At 39.2% G+C, this 19,436-nt stretch overlaps 1 protein-coding gene across 1 annotated transcript; it reads left to right on the top strand.

The window, feature by feature from the left end:
- Nucleotides 1–150: 150 nt before the first annotated feature.
- Nucleotides 151–12,092, top strand: LOC139141851 (guided entry of tail-anchored proteins factor 1-like). Its single transcript, XM_070711591.1, has 4 exons — nt 151–264; nt 8,617–8,782; nt 9,212–9,279; nt 11,152–12,092. Exons 1-4 carry the CDS (start codon nt 184–186, stop codon nt 11,356–11,358), a joined length of 522 nt encoding a protein of 173 aa, XP_070567692.1. The 5' UTR covers nt 151–183; the 3' UTR covers nt 11,359–12,092.
- Nucleotides 12,093–19,436: the final 7,344 nt, after the last annotated feature.

Below are 19,436 nucleotides of genomic sequence, written 5' to 3'. Positions count from 1 at the left end.
ACGATATTGATCGCGATATGATTTATTTTAGCGAATCCGGAAGAGGTCCATCCGACTTCAGTGGTTTAGATTGATGCGTACGAGAATGAGAAACAAAAATTTCCCACTGTATGGCCGAAGCCTAAACTCATGACATCATTGACCTTCAGGCAGGTCAAACCCATAAGCCATTGTAAATCAAACATGTCTGCGCCCATAGGTGTCTTCTGTTGTGTCTTTTTGTTGAGCGTTGTTCAGAAACTAACTCCAAAGATCGTGCGATTGGTAAGTATTTTCTATCACTCATCGAAGTTTGTGTAAGCGTATTGACTGCCACGTTTACATCATTCTGCTGCGTGGTAAAAGCAGATTTCCCTCGATGTACAGTGTCTGACATCTGTGAGTGTGAATATGCAGCGTTTAGCTGCAAAATTGTAGCGCTGCGCTACGGTGAGGCGGTCGGTGATTTTTGGTTTTGCGACTTCGCTCACATGACAGGTATAATGATTTCCAACAGCAAATTATTGATAGTTTAACATCTGAAGAAACTAAGAATCAGGCTAATCAGCAGCTGGATAAGTCAATGACAACCAAGAAGTGTTATCAGCAATTAGAAATTTAAAAAGTAAAAAGCAGCGGGGATTGAAGGGTTTTGTATAGAGTTGTTAAAACATGGTTCCTCCTTTCCTGTAAACCCTTAGCTAAATTATTTAATGCAGTTCTAGATACATCCAACTTTCCAGACATCTGGAATACAAGCATTATGACACACTTATTTAAAAAAGGAGATAAATATGACCCGAAAAATTATAGGGGCATTTCTGTCGGAAGTTGTGTAGGAAAAGTTTTTCTTACATTCTAAATGAAAGGCTAAATAGTTTTTTAGATGAAAATCATATTATACATAATAATCAAGCTGGATTTCGCAAAAACATCGCACAATAGATCACATATTACCCTGAAGACAATAATACATAAATATATTAACAATAAGCAGAACATTTATGTTTGTTTTGTTGACTTTGCTAAGGCTTTCGACTCGGTATGGAGAGTTGGTCTTTTCCATAAACTTCTCAAAAATAACATTAATGGCAAATTATACAGACTTATAAAACACATGTACACCAACACAAAATACACATCAAAACAAATAATTTTATCTCGCCCAGCCTGAAAGTTGAAAAAGGAGTAAAACAGGGCTGTGTTCTAAGTCCTAGTCTGTTCATTTATATGTCAATGACTTGAAAACAAACTAGACAAAGTAAATACTCAACCAGCAGTGTTGAATAATACCCCAGTTAACTCATTATTTTACGCTGATGACCTAGTCTTAATCTTTACTTCAAAAGAAGGTTTGCAGAGGGAGTTAAAACACTACACACATTTTGCTCCAATTGGAAACTTGATGTTAATCTACAGAAAACCCAAGCAATTATTTTAGTAAATCTCCTTTGGTAGATAAACACTTATTTAACTATGGTAGTACATGCATCAAATCTGTTAAGAGCTATACATACTTAGGACTGACAATTAAATCAGATGGTAGTTTTAGTGACACAATTACAAATTTGGCTGATAAAGCAGCAAAATCTTTGTATAGTTTAAAAAGGGTTTTATTGCACAACAAAAAGATAAAATTTTCCCTACATCTATTCAATGTTTTCATTAAACCTGTTTTAGTGTATGGCTCAGAGATTGGGGACAAGATTTCATGGATTTAATACAAGAAGTGGGATAAATCAGCAATTGAAAAAACTCACCTCAAATTTTGTAAGAACATTTTACAGTGTAATAGACAAACTTGTAATGCCGCTGTGAGGGGTGAACTAGGACAATTCCCACTTCTACTTGAGATCAAACTTAATAACGTTAAACACTGGCTTCATATCGTACAACTGCCACATTGTAATCTTGCTAAAGAAGCTTTTCTGGAGCAAATGGTAAACAACACTAACAATAGATCCTCGTTTAACTGTTTAAGTGCTTTAATTAAAGACATGGAATGGACTTTCTCCTTGATAAAGCTCCATCACTTAAACACCACAAAGTTATAACTGGTTTAATGAAAACAAATTTAACAAACAATTATGAAGTCTTTTGGAAAAATTTGATCACTGATGAAAATAGTAAACTAAGAATGTATGCCAAAATAAAACGTAATTTTAGATTAGAACCCTACTTAACACAATTCAAGGTGAGAAAAGAAAATTGCTCACCAAACTTCGGATTAGCAATCATGATCTAGCAATTGTAAAAAGGAGACACACTGTTCCAAAAACCCCAATTACTGAAAGATACTGCAATCAGTGTAACACCAACAGTATTGAAGATGAAACACACTTTTTATTAGTCTGTCAGAAATACAAAGTCCAAAGAAAGTACTTTTTCAGTAAAATCAATTTCCCAAACGACGATACTGAAAATCAGCTTATTTCTCTACTAACAAAACAAGAGTTATCTTTTAATGAACAACTTGCAGATTATATTTTTACTTTATATAAACAAAGAAATACCTAGTTATATTTATTATTAGCTACTATTATTATACTGTAATACTTTATCTTTATTGAAGAAAATTTGAACTTATTTTTGTATCACACTTTTATTGCCACAAATGTGATGTAAATTCTATATTTACAAGCAAGCAATAAAAATATCTATTATTATTATTATTATTATTATAAGCGCACCCCACTCGACCAGGCGTGTTGATGTGGAATGCAACATATTTACTGCATTTGGTCGTACCGATTTATCACTACTGAAGACTAAACAGTATACTGCACTAACTTTGTCGTTTATGGGGTTTGGAATTTGTTCAAACACGACGATCGCGTTCCGAAACGTTTCTGGGAGCCGTCATTACCAACTTCCGGTAATGATGTTTCCCACAAACACCGACGCCCCACGCTCAATGATTTCAGAACGCGATCGTCGTGTTTGAACAAATTGAATTGCATTCCACATCAACACGCCTGGCCAGCAATTTTTGGATACAGTACAAGATAACTATTTGTCACAGCATATTGACTTTCCAACGAGAGACAAAAACTGTCTGGATTTAATTCTATCCAGTGAACCTGATGTCATAAGTAATACGCATTCTGATTCAGTTGGTAATCTTGGAAAAAGCGACCACAGTTTGTTGGAGTTTAATATCCATACTTGTGCACCAGTTTCTAGTTCACCAGTAAAATATGCTCCAGATATGCGCAATGCTGACTCACCAAAACTGTCATCGATCTTACGATCTACTGACTGGACAAAGATTTTTGAGTATAAAACAACAAACGAGATGTGGTGTCTTTTTAAAGAGATTATTATCAAAGCTACAGCTGAGTGCATTCCATTGAAGAAGAAGAGTAGTAAGAGGAGTAGACCACACTGGATGAACAAACACCTATTAAGTTTGATCAGAAAGAAGAAGAAAATGTGGGCAAAGTTCAGAGGAAGCAATGATGTTGATAGTCTAAATCAGTACAGACAGTACAGGAACCAAGTTGTGTCTGAAGTTCGGATAGCCAAGAGAGAGTATGAAGCCAAATTGGTCCAGCACATTAAAGAGGCACTCCCATTTGGTAACATTTTAAAACACATTTTTTTAATGCCAACGGTCGATATTTGACATGGCGACTCCGCGCGGATCGCGAGATATCGATAAAAACATGTCATTTCCCGAGCGTATTTTTCACATCCCGAAGTTTTACGATCGTTTCTAGTTATGACCCGAAATCCCCCGAAAGTGTGTTGTTGGGCTGATTGACGATATTTTTAAGGAGTCCAAAAACGTTCGAATGACGCAATTAATTTACCTCCTACTGCGATGACTTTATATACATCATTATTAATGCCTTTACCTCTGGTAATTCTTTTTTAAAACTTCTCCTTAGTTTTTGTCGTTTTCATTATTCTCAATCAGTTGTATTAAATTTTTAAACAATACCACATAGATATCAGTTTTTACGTGTAAAATATTAGTTGCCTCTGATGACTACATTTTGTCGTCTGCCACACAGTTACACATGGTTCGATACATAGCGGCCGCCGCGTGTGGTATGCGCGCATACCACGCGGCGGCCACTATGCATACTATGTATCAACCGCACCTATCTGTGCTAGTCACCTATGCGAATTCTGGTGGAATCAGCAAACTTTGTTTTTCGGGGTTTTTTTGCCGAGTCAGTAGGACTCGGCTTTCTCCCACGGGACATGACCGCTCACCGACGCGAGTGGTACTGCTGTGGCGTACAGCAGCGTCAGCGTAGACTCGTACTCCATAGCTTAGTTGACAATGGCCCCAGTGCCGAACGTTCGATGTTCGGAAGCTGAATTCAGGTGGGCCACCGGAATTCAAACTTTAACTTTTTTGAGGACATGCTTTTATCGATATCTGGCGATCCGCGCGCAGTCGCCATGTCATTAAAAAAATGTATTTTAAAATGTTACCAAGTGGGAGTGCCTCTTTAAAACCAATCCTAAGGCTTTTACGCTTATGCCCGCTCTAAACAAAAAGCTTAAGACACTGTAAGTCCATTGGTTGACAATGAAGGATTTGTGCAAAAGTCAGACGAAGCCAAAGCCGAGGTGTTAAACAATTTCTTTGCTTCTGCATTTACTCATTAGGACGTCCAATCTGTGCCAAATCCAGCAATGCAATTCAGAGACTTGAAAACAAAAATGTCGCCGGTAGTCAAAATTGAAAAGGAGGTTATTGTATCAAAACTGAGCAGACTTTCATCATTTAAAGCACCAGGTCCAGATGGTATACTTTCGTATGTTGTTGTCAACTGCATGAACCAGATTGTTGATCCATTGGCATTAATTTATAACGAATCCATAGCGACAGGATGTATACCAGAAGACTGGAAAAAGGCGAATGTAACTTCACTTTTCAAGAAAGGTGACAAATCCAAATTCAGCAACTATAGGCCTGTTAGTCTAACCTGCATCTTGTGTAAAATTCTAGAGTCGATTATCCGGGACCATATTGTAAAGCACTTGGAAGCTAACAATCTGTTAATTAATTCTCAACATGGTTTCCGGAATGGAAGGTCCTGTTTGACCAACCTATTGGAATTTTTGGATGAAGTCACTCAATGTATCGACAATGGTCACCCAACTGATGTAATTTATTTGGATTTCGCCAAGGCCTTTGATAAAGTCCCTCACAAAAGATTGATAAAAAACTTGGACTGTCATGGAATTACTGGTTCAATAACACAGTGGATTGAAGCATGGTTACAAGATAGGCAGCAACGGGTTGTCATTAATGGTGCATCTTCGTCTTGGCAAAATGTGTGTAGTGGTGTACCTCAAGGCTCGGTCTTAGGGCCTGTGCTGTTTTTAATATATATAAATGACATTGACTTAGGAGTTGCATCGTCAATCAAAAAATTTGCAGATGACACTAAATTATATAGAGCAATCAGACAAGATGAGGACACTTCATTGTTACAAGAGGACATCGGCAAACTTCAGTCTTGGGCTGATAAATGGCAGATGAGTTTCAACGTAAGCAAGTGCAAGGTAATACACATGGGCTTCAACAATTCAAACTACCCTTATATGATGGATGGTAACTGCATTGGAAAGTGCTGAGGAAGAAAAGGACCTAGGAGTTTTGATACATCAAAGTTTAAAGCCAACCCGAATGTGAGTGGAATCAGCCAGAAAGCAAACAAGGTGCTTGGTTTGATCAAAAGGACAATGTCTTATAAGTCAAAAGACATAATAGTTCGTCTTTACAAGCAGTTGGTACGGCCTAACTTGGAATATGCTGTGCAAGCCTGGTCGCCGTGGATGCCGGCCAAAGATATTTAATTTTAGAAAAAGTGCAGAGACGTGCTACTAAACTTGTTCCTGGTTTATGTCAACTACCTTATGAAGAGAGACTGCGATTACTGAAACTTACTAGCTTACAAGCTAGAGAATTAGAGGAGACATGATCCAGGAGTACAAAATTCTGAATGGAATTGATTCATGTTGTGTTTCCCTGCAAGTAAACAGAGATGCCCGGACTAGAGGTCATTTCCAGAAATTAGTAAAACCAACATCCAGATTGGACCTGCGTAAATTCTCCTTCCCATGTAGAGTAGTTACCGAATGGAACAGCCTGCCTGAGTGGGTCATTAACTCTGACAGTGTTAATGCCTTCAAAAACTCCTACGACTCCTACATGTGTACCTGTTAAGCTGTTGACCGTCATCTGTTTTTATGCGTTTGCCAGAGGGATCTATTATCCGGTGAAGGATATCTCTCCCTTTTCCGAACTGAACTGAACTGAACTGAACTGGTCGAGTGGGGTGCGCTTATATGATACTCCCCAGGGCCATCGGCCTTGTAGCGCTACTGGTGAGCGAAGTCGCAAAAACCAAAAATCACCGACCGTCTCACCGTAGCGCTACAATTTTGGCAGCTAATGCAGCGTTACCGAACGAAGGCTCGCTGTTACATGTTGTGTGCAATGTCGGGTCACATCGGGTCACACGATTTTACAGCTCACATGAACGCTTTGAGACACTCCAACTCCGCAGAGGTAGGGTACCTCAGAGTTCCGTAACCCACAAATTTATAGTGACTTTGCTTGGCGGGGAAAAATCGCCGGGAAAGTTGTGGGTTGCGGAACTGCAGCAAGCAAGGTAATTTAGACTCCTTCAGTCCTTGCCTTTGCCATGCAGAGGTGCTTGGCTCGATCTGGTTCTGTCATTGATCATGTTGATAGTAATGGTAGCAATGAAAAAAAATACTATTCGGCCATGGCATGCATTTAGTCATTACGTGATGAGGGTTGGACGCGAGGTCGCCCTACATATCAGTGCATAGGCGTTCGTTGGCTGGGTAGTGTGCTTGATTGATTGATCATATCTGCTTGATCTATCGATCGCGTACTGGTTCCTCTGCCCTCTGCCGCACAGGTGCCTGGAGTTGCCTGTGTACGTGCATAGAGAGAAGGGGTGCACGTACACAGGTAGCTGCAGTACAGTAGCTCGAGGTTTTGCCTGGGTATTTGGGTGGGACGGCAATTTTGCCATCACCTTGTCATCAACTTGATATTTATTTTTAAGGAGTTGCAACAAATTCCCTGAAACAAGTATGGCTACACTTTGACCCAGTTTCAAACAATATCCCCCTAGTGCAGATATATTCATAGTAAGGGCAAAATCCCAGGCCCTCATTTTACTGAAAGCCATCACAATAATTAGCAGAGGTTAGGAGAAGTGGTATGAGTACAGCTGTTGATAAATAGTTAATAGTGTAGAATTTGACATATGGGTCAATACGGCTGAATTTCTGATGAAGTACCTGGTGTATCATTAACAATGTCCTAATTGTTGGGAATTTTTACAGTACTTTCACATATAGGGTGGCATCATTTTACAAGTGGTATAGCCACAAACTGATGATGTCAAATCGCCGTACACAATACACAGACGCCTTGTAATTATGGCACTGTGTATTGTGTACAGCGATTTGACATCATCAGTTTGTGGCTATACCACTTGTAAAATGTTGCCTATAGTCACACTTACAGGTTTGTTACTTAGCAGCACAAGCACTACATCAGACACTTCTGCTTGAAATGCAGACAAATTTTGTCAGTGCTGCGTGTGTAGCTGTTGTTGCAGCTTGTAGTCTGAGCCATTAACATGTCTTTTTGTGTTCACTGTAACATCAGCAGTCACCTTTAATGTTGCATTTTCGTCTTTCTGGATTTGTGCAATTTCAAAAACTTATTTAAATTTACAGACAAATCTTTGTAGTCAATATACTGTTCAGAATGGCAGTAGCCACATTAATTAATAGCAGTGTGTCTGCTTGATTTGCCCTGCAAAGTTACCATTGCTCGTACTTTTAAATTTTGCATACATGATTTCCTTTCAGAGATATATATTCTTACATCAGTTTCTGAAGCGCACACAACTTCATATTTGACAGGTAAAGAAAAACTACTACAGGTCACACATAAGACATTTATTGTGGAAAAGATATCTTTCTACAAGAAAGATTTCAAGGATTAACTTAAATATCAGAGTTAGGAGAAGTGGTATGACTACATGTCAATCAAATGCATGTACAGAAAGACACAAAGGCAATTTGATTTACAAAGAAGAAACAATCATGATTTGTTACTATCTCAATTACTTATTCACGAATAAATCACAATTACATTTTACACAAATAAATTGGTTACAGAATGCAAGGATATGTTAAAATCTTTGCAGGTATGCAAAAATGGTAATTTTATTTGTTCTCAAGTATATTGGATTAGAATTGGATTTTGTTAATCCATTTCCCGACTGTGCTCTACATACATTGAACATAAATATTGTATTATTTCTTAACTTGTATAAGTAAAGGCAGTATGCATAAAATATGCAAGATTCTCAACACACTGAATCACCTACAATCCCTGGTGGCAATAGCCACTCATGTTTTAGTTTTTCAACAGATGTGTTTATGCAAGCCTTATTTCATAGACCACAGGGTATGGTTTCTAATGGCTGACCAATTCAACCAGAGTCATTTTAGCCTACAAGCTGCCAAATAAGAAAACCACCCATGTATCATTTAGGTCACCACACTAAGGCTTACTGTAATCAAAATAATGAGGAAGATTTTTGTATTTTATTCCAACAGATACTAAGATACTGGAAACAACAATCAGAAGATGAGAGCAAAAAACATCAGGAGTTGACAGAATTGAGGAGGCAACTGAATTTAATCAGTGCCAAGGATGAATTTGCCAAATATGCCAGAACACAGAGAAAAATAAACAAACTGACAGATGAAATGTCCCAAATAAGTGAGTGTTTTATTCTGCACAGTAGTCTTACAGTGTCAGAGACCATCAAGACATTAATATTCTGATCTGTACTGTTGCAGGCTTAAAATTCTTCAATTACCTCTGTTGCAATATCAGTAAATTGCACTTTTATTATATGTTACAGAGTTGGTGTGCTTATAAAATTTAATTTTTTCAATCTATACTTTTAAGATGTCTGCATCATGTGAAGAAATGATTTGAAGGTTGAATATATATATACCCAGGTACTGGTGTAGTGTACTGAAACGTTAAGTCATGTGCAGGCTCTCTGGTCCCTCAAACCCCCAGACGTAAGTTCTTGAACTCTCACACTTGACAGAATCTTTATGTCAAGTCTAGTAATATTAGAATGAAATTTTGCTGTTTGACCTCTTTATTTTCATTTGACATCTTTGTCAATTATTTCAGATAAGAGCAAGTCAGTTGCCATGGTAAAGTATCAATGGATGGTGACAGCTGTACTATACACAATACAGGTGAGTTAAGAATAGATTACTGCACAGCGTAGAAAAGTTTAGTATTGATAGTAGTTTTAGTATCGATTGTATCTGCTGTCCCCTAATCCAATTTGCAATTCTACACCACTGTAAACCATGGTTAAAGGCCTGTGTTGGGACCAGATTGTCTCATCAGAAAATTTACCCTGCAGATTACAATTTCAATGGAGAACAAAAGGCTATAAGTGTACCTCCATAATCCTCTTATGGATTAGAACAAAGGCAATCCCAGGGATCACGAACAGTGCCTTTAAAAGTCTGGGTAACCATGGTAACATTTTTCAGCTTACTACTCTTGCCAATCCTCAAACTCAGGTTCTTGCATTAGTGGTTGTTGACATTGCCTGTTTATGTAATTTTAGTCATTTTGTTCTCACTTTGAGAGTTGTGCACAGTTAGTTAATTACTCAGTGATAAAGCTGATAGAGAACCTGTCCCTGTAACAAAAACAGTGATCAACTATCATTTAGCAACTGGAGTTTATTAAAGGAGGGGATCACTTTATGCTGGCTTTGTTTGGTGTATGTCACCATGTTTGTATCTTGAATGCATAATTTGCACCTCTCTGTGTGAAAATGGTGAGAAACAGCCAAACTTTTGACTGAACAATATTAAACCTTTTTGGACTCTGAGTCAAATTGCTCTCAATATTGAGATTTGCGAATGAAAAAAAGAGGGGGTCTATTTGATGTCTGTTAAGCTGTGTTCAGTCAACAATGAAGAATCAGTGCCGTATATTCAAAGAAACTTAAGGATTTAAAATTTTCCATTAAAGCTGTGTCCTCCCTAATGTGACTGTTTGAGTCAGTTGTAAATTGTAAATTCAAAGAAACTTTCAATCCCTAAGATTGACAATTTTCCGCTAATCCTTTGTCCTCCCTTAATGTGACTGTTTGAGTCAGTTGAAAATTTCAAGAAATGTGTCTTCTCAATACAACCATTCTGAGTTGGACTGCTTGAAATGTCTTAAATATTCTGCTGATCAGTTACTTGGACATCAAGATTTCTTTATTTTATATAATTCATGACAGAATCTTTTGATTTTGGTCCCTTACACTTGCAGTGTTGGGGTCAGCATTGAAAAGACATTTCTCAGATGAGATTATACAGAAAGCAAATTTTTTCATGATGTCAAATTCAATGGAAAACAGTTTTGCAAGTTGTGAATGAGAGAGGTACAGAACAATCAGTGTATCAATTCAAAAACTATCCCTGTGAAGAAAGTGATCCAAATGTCTAGACATTTTTTTTATGTAAATTAAATTGCATAGCTGTGTATTGCAAGATATCAGACAGTAAAACCAGTTGCAGATACCTGATCATGCCACCTCTGTTCAAGACAGACTTTTTTCTCCAAAAGTCAGAAGCTGCATTGAACTTTACCAGATTATCGAGAACACTGCCCTACCAGGACATACTTACTTCACTTAAGGGTTTCTGTACTAGACAGGTTTCACAGATGTGTCAGATTAAAATATTTTTGAAGAAAGACAAGATAAAGACTAATCAGTTTACAAGAAAAATTAAATATACGTTTATGATGCTTGATGAAATGCATAACTTTTCTACCAAATGAACTAAACAAGTAAATGTACAGTAGATGTATTCTTCAGCTGTTTATGTTTAACCCTTAACCTCTGACCTCCTGATTACCTATGACCTCATTTGAATACTTTCATCTCAACAGGTTGCAAAGGGTTAACGTCTTATCATTGCTGTTTAGGCAACCAAGGATATATATGACAGCAACAGATGATGTACATAGGAGTACAGCTTTTTTCCCCAGAAAGGGATATACAATTAGTACTTTCAACGTCTCCTAAACTAAATATTGTGTTTTCCTCTGTCCAGGTATTACTGTACCTTTCCCTTATATGGACATACTATAACCAACCATTGGTGAAGCTTGATCCTGATTGGCTGTTTCCAATGACTACTATTGTTTCAATTCCAACTGGAATACCTGGTGGCGTTGGTATCACTTGTTGGCTGGTAACGTGCAATAAGGTATCAACGATATTGATAGACACCATGGGACAGGCAGTGAAACCTTTGTGAACACTCACATGTTGTCACTACTAGCCATGCTCCAAGATCTACGATAGGAATGTGTGTGCTTGTACAGTGGATCCTCACACAAGACACCAGTGTACTCCCTGTGAACATCCTTGACTGATATGGCTCACTTTCTGTGTTAAGCTTGGTACATTTTGAATGTTTTAGAATCAACATACCAAACAAATGAGTATCATGAATATCGGCTGAGGTAGTTGAGAAGAGTACAGTTTCTCATGTAGGGATAGAATACAAATACCTCGCTGAGTTATACGTAGATATTGAGTCAGACGGCTATGGTAGTATTGCCACACAGCCAGTGTGAAGAGTTTAAGGTACGGCATACAGATGCCATGTTTTGTGAATCTCAAACCATATAAGATTCATTGTACACAGTACAACTATTTGAACATTGTCAGATACCCTGTTTGTCTAGGTTTAACCCTTTCACCCCCAGTTCCCTGTATACAGGTCCAACTTTACCATAGAAAACAATGGATTTGGGACAAACCATGGTGGTGAAAGGGTTAAAGATTCAACGTTATAGATGGGGCAGTCCCTTCCTCTCATGACTGGATGCTGAATGCAATCTAACATAGAAATAGTTATAGTTAGCCCTTATTGAAATTGTATTCCTCTTAGGAAAGGTTTCATAAAAAAAAGAGAGCTGACAGTCTACAAAATGTAAAAGATATCTCACATGTATTTTGAATAAATGTGTTAATGTTACCGTTTTATACATGTATTTCATGCTTCTGTTTCTCTGTTAATTTTTTCTCTTAGTAGACTATGTAAAAATACATTCTCATAATTTATCTCATAACGATTTTTCAGTCGTCAAAATTTTATCACAATGTGTCTGCAGACTGCAGCTGTGTTGATGGTTACTGTTAATTTATTTGTTTTAAGAAATCATGATGTCAGAATAGGTTTTGTGATGAAAGAAGCAGTGTATGTAGCTGTACAACATCTCAAGTTGTGGTCCTATAAAATTATGTCAAGGACTGAGACTTGCCTGGTGAGTATTGCAGCACTAATGTGCTCTATACTGTTTCATTTACTGCCTATTTGTCCTGGTAACAAATTGACACCATATTCCATGTAGAGGTCAAGGAATTTTGGTGACACCCTTGCCTGCCAATTACCAGCTGTAGAATGCATATCTCTTCAGATTTGATCACCTGAATCCCAAACAACATACCGGTAGTAAGTTCAAGGGTCATGACCTTTTCAATCAATGCTCATTGTAAGTCTAGACCAGCACCCAATGATTACATAATGTTCCAAATATAAACATTCAAACTGCATTATTCATTCACAGGGCCTCGTAAGTGGCTATTTAAGTCAATATTACAGCGTTTTTCTTTCTTTTTCAATGTTACAAATAATCCAGCTGAAGAGCACAGCACGTGTGTAGCTGTCTTTTGTGTAGCGTGTATTGGCATGTATAGTGCATCCTCGTAAATGTGACCTTTAGTTCCGTGACCTCTAGGCCCTGCCCTCGCTATGCTTACTGTATTTCCCAGTATACACAGCGACGTCTGTACGCATGGCCAGTAGGCATGGCCAGAGGAATTGGCTAGAGGTCACGGAACTAAAGGTCGTATTTAAATATGATCACATTCCCCATCGAGGGCGCACTATACATGTCAATACAAGCTACACAAAAGACAGCTACACAAGTTTTGTGCTTTTCAGCTGCATGGTTTATTTGTAACATTGAAAAAGAAAGAAAAACGCTGTAATATTGACTTAAATAGCCACTTATGAGCCCCTGTGATTCATTAAGAGGTATGGAGAAAATAAACAAGAGTCAGTGTAGAGGACAAGAATGTAGAGCAAACCCAGGACAACAGAGACATCAAGTCTACACAGTTATCCTGATGCTAGAAAATCTGACTCATCATGGAAGTAGAGGTGGTCGAAATATAAATATCATGGTCTATTTCTGAAACATAAACATTATACTTGAAGATAATTTATATGAAAGACTGCATGTTAATGCCATGCAATAGTTCAGCAACAACACTGCATTTCAATCTACTCTAGGAAGTAAAACTACATCAATGAACTGAACACAGTGCAAATGCAAATATATGTAATGGAAATACAAATATACAATGGGATATGTTTCCATTATAGATCAATTGTTTTTGTCAAAATTAAGTTATCTCAACTTTAAAGGCAGAGCCTCCCTTTAAAAGGACGCCAAGGTATGGCGGCGTTCACTGTGTAAGTGGACACCAAACAGGCAACACGCGGGCACACGCTCCAGAAAATGCCACTTTTTAGTTTTCCCGGGCAGCAAAACCACAGAAAGACTGCCAAACGGTCAGCGCGAAGTTGCTGCCGATCGAACTCTGTGGTTATATTCAAAGTCTAACGCGACTGGAAGACAATTTTTAGGAAATTCGAGCGTTTGTGGTGGGGAATCAATGACCGTTGGCGATTTGAACCGACCGTCAATCAAAAGCTTGCATAAACTCTGTTTGCAGGATTAGCAAAATGTGACAAAAGGTTGAGATCAGTTTGTGTAATTAATGTTATAGAAATCAAACATCGTACTGGCCAGGTGTTTGACTAGAAGGAGAACTCCATTAATGCGAAAACCTGGGATTGAAAAATGCGGCTTTAATGAACAGACTACATACCATACTTCATGCCAAAGCAGAGTAGTGCAAGGAAAAATGAATTCATGGCCGGGTTGCCTTTGAAATTCGTAATTTATACAATTTTAAATATAAATAAATTCATTTATAAAAAGAAAGCCTAGTCTTAAAGTTGTTTACAAGTGATGAACAGAGGCATGTGTACTGTGAGAAAGTGATCACTATTTAATTTATAGTCGGGGGGGGGGGGAGGTGTAGGAGGATAACATGCAGAAATTTTGAGGAGTGCCCCTCTCTGCCTCACATGCACATTATCAACAACTCCCCAGTCCCAATTTTGACTATGTATGTACATAGTCATGTATGTATGTATGTATGTATGTATGTATGTATGTATGTATGTATGAATGTATGTATGTATGTATGTATGTATATGTATCAGTTGAAGAGGCTATTAGACTTGACATTTGGTGTAAATCTATGTGTGTATGTATATGTATCAGTTGAAGAGGCTATTAGACTTGACATTTGGTGTAAATCTTTCTTGCAAGGTGCAAACATGAGCCCACTTTACAACACATTCTGGTGTTAGGGATGTGTCAATATCCAATGGGATATCTATTCCCTTATTCCAACTGTACTGAACTGAACTTGTCAAAACCTGATAAAAAGTTGTCATGTATATTCTATGACTACTAGAGAGTTGACTCATGTTTGAGAAGCCAGCAGCTTTGAAGAAAGGACCATACTTTGGGAGGCGAAAAGGCTGGATCTCTCTCTCCCCTTGCAGAAGTTTTGGAAGCAGAATGTTGAAAAAGTGCCATGCGATGACATCAAGAACATGAAATCACATTTGAACTTCACTAGCCCAGTTACAACTTTAAAGCTCTGCATCAAACCACAGACCCTCAAGAAAAACGTTTTTCTCGAGGGTCTATGATCAAACAAGTAATACACTAGATGTTTAATGTTTGTGAACACCGAGTCCATACCAATTTAAACTCTGTAATTATTACTGCAAGAAAATGCCAGGACAATTTGAATTCAGATGCAGTATGTTTAATCACCTATACTGGTGTATGTGTTTGATTATTAGAGGGTGGTAAAGCAATGGATACATGGGGGATGCCAAGAGAGGGGCTTCGCGATGCACAAACTTTGGAAAATTTGGAATTTAAATGAGGCAATTTGGTGATGTTTAGAAAAGCTTTCACATTGTAAATAGTTGTATTACCCCGTTTGTTTGTATCATTTTGAGTAACCCCCTTACCGTCCATCATTTTGAGAGCGACCCACTCTCATTCCTCATCGCCCCCTCCTCAGTTGTGAATAATGACATCTCCCTAACGGTATGCTTTCCGCCTCGATTTTGAGTGTGGGGGTTTATAATGTGTTGCTATGTGTTGCTGCATGCTACAGGTGAGTTTGTTTGAGTTCATTGTTTACTGTAAGGGACCGTTCAGATTTTACGGCCGGGCGGCCGGCAAAATCCAGGGGGAGTGGTCATCCTAATTTTGGAATCCGCGAAGGGGGGGGGGGTCATCGCTTTTTCACCGGTAGGATAGGGGGAGGGGGTCACCGCATTTTCAAAAACATAATACCTACAATAATGTTCACTTTATGCCATGGCCATGATCGACCCTCTTTACCGGCGGAATGCCTTCGGCGGCCCACTACAATAAATTGACTTTATGTAATAGCCCATGACCCTCTACGGGCGGACGCCTTTGGTGGCCCACTCCAATTAGGTTTACTTCATGCAATGGCCATGATCGACCCTCTTTACCGGCGGGACGCCTTCGGCGGCCCACAACGATAAATTGACTTTATGTAATAGCCCATGACCATCTTAACGGCCGGACACCTTCAGCGGCCCTGTTCAGTACAGTTTACTTTATGCAATGGCCATAATCGACCCTCTTTATGGGCGTGCCACCTTTGGTGGCCCACTAGAATAAAGTTGACTTTACGTAATGGCCCATGACCCTCTTAACCGGAGGGCTGCCTTTGGCGAACCACTCCAATAAAGTTTACTTTATACAATGTCCATGGACATAAGTAGTCTATGGAAATGAAGTTAAAAATTGCCTTACAGTCGTCCTAATTAACAGACTTTTGCATGGATGTGGCTGAGAAGTTTGTGCACTGGCATCTCTGTTACACGAATAAAGTGCGCCGTGTACCGGAGTTCAAATCCAAACCGTGTGGGTAAATTTGACATATGGGTTTTCATTATTTTTCAGCGGGGGGAGGGGCATCAGATTTTTTCGTCTGACAAAAGGGGGGGGGTCATCTTTTTTTCACGAAAAATGCAGGGGGGTCTATATTTTTTTGAACACCGGCGACAAGATTTTGCCGCCCCCCCAGGCCGTAAAAACTGAACGGTCCCTAAAGGGCGTTTTGGGGTCTGTTTTGAGTCCCGTTCCTGGCGTCCCGTTTGGGTCGGTTTGGTTCTTGTCAAATTTCGAACACAACCCTTGTACGCCACATGGCTCTGTGTGCTAAGAAAGTATATTATTTATTTATTTATTTATTTATTTATTTATTTATTTATTTATTTACCCGTGTACACATATGTGACATTGGCATAAAATGAAATACAAAACAAAAGAATTACAAGATCGAAAAACTCGCAAGAGAGATGAAAAACAAAAAGTCATCTCAAAATTACATGTTATAAGCTTTCATCAGCTCATTAAAGAATTTTGCAGTAATATGCAAATATGAGAACAAATGCTAGGTCGGCCTATCAGTACGAATTTCATCACAAATCACTATGTCCGTTTTATATCTCAACTTTAATAAGGCTAACGGCAGTTATAAGAAGCATATACAAGGTAAAAAGCTTTAGTGACCAGTTTTGTTCACAGAGGAAACTTAGGGACCGTTCAGTTTTTACGGCCGGGGGGGCCCGGCAAAATCCAGGGGGGGGGGTTCATCGTAATTTTGGAATCCGCAAAGAGGGGGGGGGGGGTCATCGCTTTTTCACTGGTAGGAAAGGGGGGGTCACCACATTTTCAAAAACATAATACCAACAATAAAGTTCACTTTATGCCATTGCCATGATATCGACCCTCTTTACCGGCGGGATGCCTTCGGCGGCCCACTACAATAAATATACATTATGTATTACCCATGACCCTCTTAACGGGCAGACGCCTTTATTGGCCCACTCCAATTAGATTTACTTCATGCAATGGCCATGATCGACCCTCTTTACCGGCGGACCGCCTGCGGCGGCCCACTACAATAAATTGACTTTATGTAATACCCCACGGCAATCTTAATGGCCGCGCGCCTTCAGCGGCCCTGTCCAGTAAAGTCTACTTTATGCAATAGCCATGATCGACCCTCTTTACCGGCGGGCCACCTTTGGTGGCCCACTAGAATAAAGTTGACTTTACGTAATGGCCCATGACCCTCTTAACCGAAGGGCTGCCTTTGGCGAACCACTCCAATAAAGTTTACTTTATACAATGTCCATGGACATAAGTTGTCTATGGAAATGAAGTTAAAAATTGCCTTACAGTCGTCCTAATTAACAGACGTTTCAATGGATGTGGCTGAGAAGTTTATGCACTGGCATCTCTGCTACACGAATAAAGTGCGCCGCGTACCGGAGTTCAAATCCAAACTGTGCGGGTAAATTTGACATATGGGTTTTGGTTATTTTTCAGCGGGGGGGGGGGGGGGGGGTCATCAATTTTTTCGTCTGACAAAGGAGGGGGTCATCTTTTTTTCATGAAAAATGCAGGGGGGTCTATATTTTTTTGAACACCGGCGACAAGATTTTGCCGCCCTCCCCCAGGCCGTAAAAACTGAACGCTCCCTTACAAGCGAGCGTTTTTGCAGTTAGATCTTGCACCTGGTTGTGGCACCGTACAGAAGGGCGCCGGATCCTCGTTCATGTCCAGAGTAGCCGCAGAATAAATAGACAAATGTCATTGTCCTTCTTATGCGGTCATAGTCACTACTAGCCCTGCGTATGATGCTGTGTGTTCCGCTACAGCTAATAGCCCCGCTCACCATTAGCTGTAGCGGAACACACAGCATCGTACGCAGGGCTAAGTCACTACACGAAGTCTCGGATGACTTACATGTATTTTCAGACTGACTCGAGAGGTGCCTTCTTCAGATATTCTCGCCAAGGCGTATGTATTTAAAGACATCGCTATTTTCTTCTGCATTCTGCATTGTTCAATTAATGTACTTAGCCGATGCAAAGGAAGAATGTAGGGCAAGAAACAGTTGAAAACAATTTTAGTTTTTGCGTTGTCATAAAGCATGGTATAATCAAAGCGTTGGGGAATAAGGTTTTATTCACAGTCACTTGTGACCCTGTGATCGGTCTATTCCGCTCGGCGTCTATGCCCCCATAGACGCGTGTACATATGCCTGAGAAAAACCATGCACACACGTCTATGGGGCATAGACGACCGATCACAAGTGACTGTGCTTTATTTTTTAATATTATTTATATTAGTACATCTGGAAATTACCAACTATTTAAAACAAATCTAGCATACAGTAACGGTAGCTCTGTTTAATCGTCAAGTTTCTGAAGTTTATACTTGGCTTTCCTCGGGCATAGGCAGTAGTTACTGGCTGGACCATGGCGTTCACCAGACGATCTAGACGAGTCTGCCCCGATATTTATATGCCCACATACATGGAGCATGGAGCTAAAAAGGAGCTGAGTCTACGTTGCAAACTCCGTTCCTCCATAACTCCGACGATCTTGGGAAGCAAAAAGCGAAAAAAGTCGCCCGGGCAAACTTTAACAAAAGCGTGCAAAATGTGACAGCAGAAACGTTTCCAGTGACTATATTAGGCATTTTATGAGCACTTTAAATCAGGAACTGAATTTTCAATAATATAGTGACCATAACTAGTACATAAATTTTGTGGAGGGACCGTGTTGATTTTAAATGTTTAACACTGACTTGACCGATAGTAACCTTTAAGACTACTCTGCGTTTCTATGATTATTCCCTTGACGATTGACAGAAGACGTACCTTCCTGCGATTCACTGAGACTGTTTACATTCCATGTCTTGAAGTCACTGATTGTCTTGCGTCGAGTGATGATGCTAAACTCATTAGAAATGTTGGGAGGTTGACGTTGACTCAAGCTTCAAATTGAAAGATCATGGCTTCCTGTTTTGACAATATTTATTGTCCTTCAATATTTTTCGACGTATGTTAAGTCATTCATTATAATATGTGGATTTGGAAACTATTTAAGTTTTACACTTTCTAGAGAAGAACATAGCAGAGCTGCAACAGAGGTCGGAGAGCAGTCACCTTTTGCTGTTTAGTAATAATGATCTAAAAGTGGAGCTTACAACCGACAACTTTGGTGTCAGCTTCTAATACTGAAAGCATTACGATCCAAGATCGGTACCTAAACTCAAAGACAGTGTGAGGAGGAGACGTGACACTTATATACACTTTGTATCGACAAAACATTAG

This window comes from Ptychodera flava, chromosome 10 (assembly GCF_041260155.1).
Source record: "Ptychodera flava strain L36383 chromosome 10, AS_Pfla_20210202, whole genome shotgun sequence".
Lineage (NCBI taxonomy): Eukaryota > Metazoa > Hemichordata > Enteropneusta > Ptychoderidae > Ptychodera > Ptychodera flava.
This window is presented reverse-complemented; position numbering and strand designations above follow the sequence as displayed.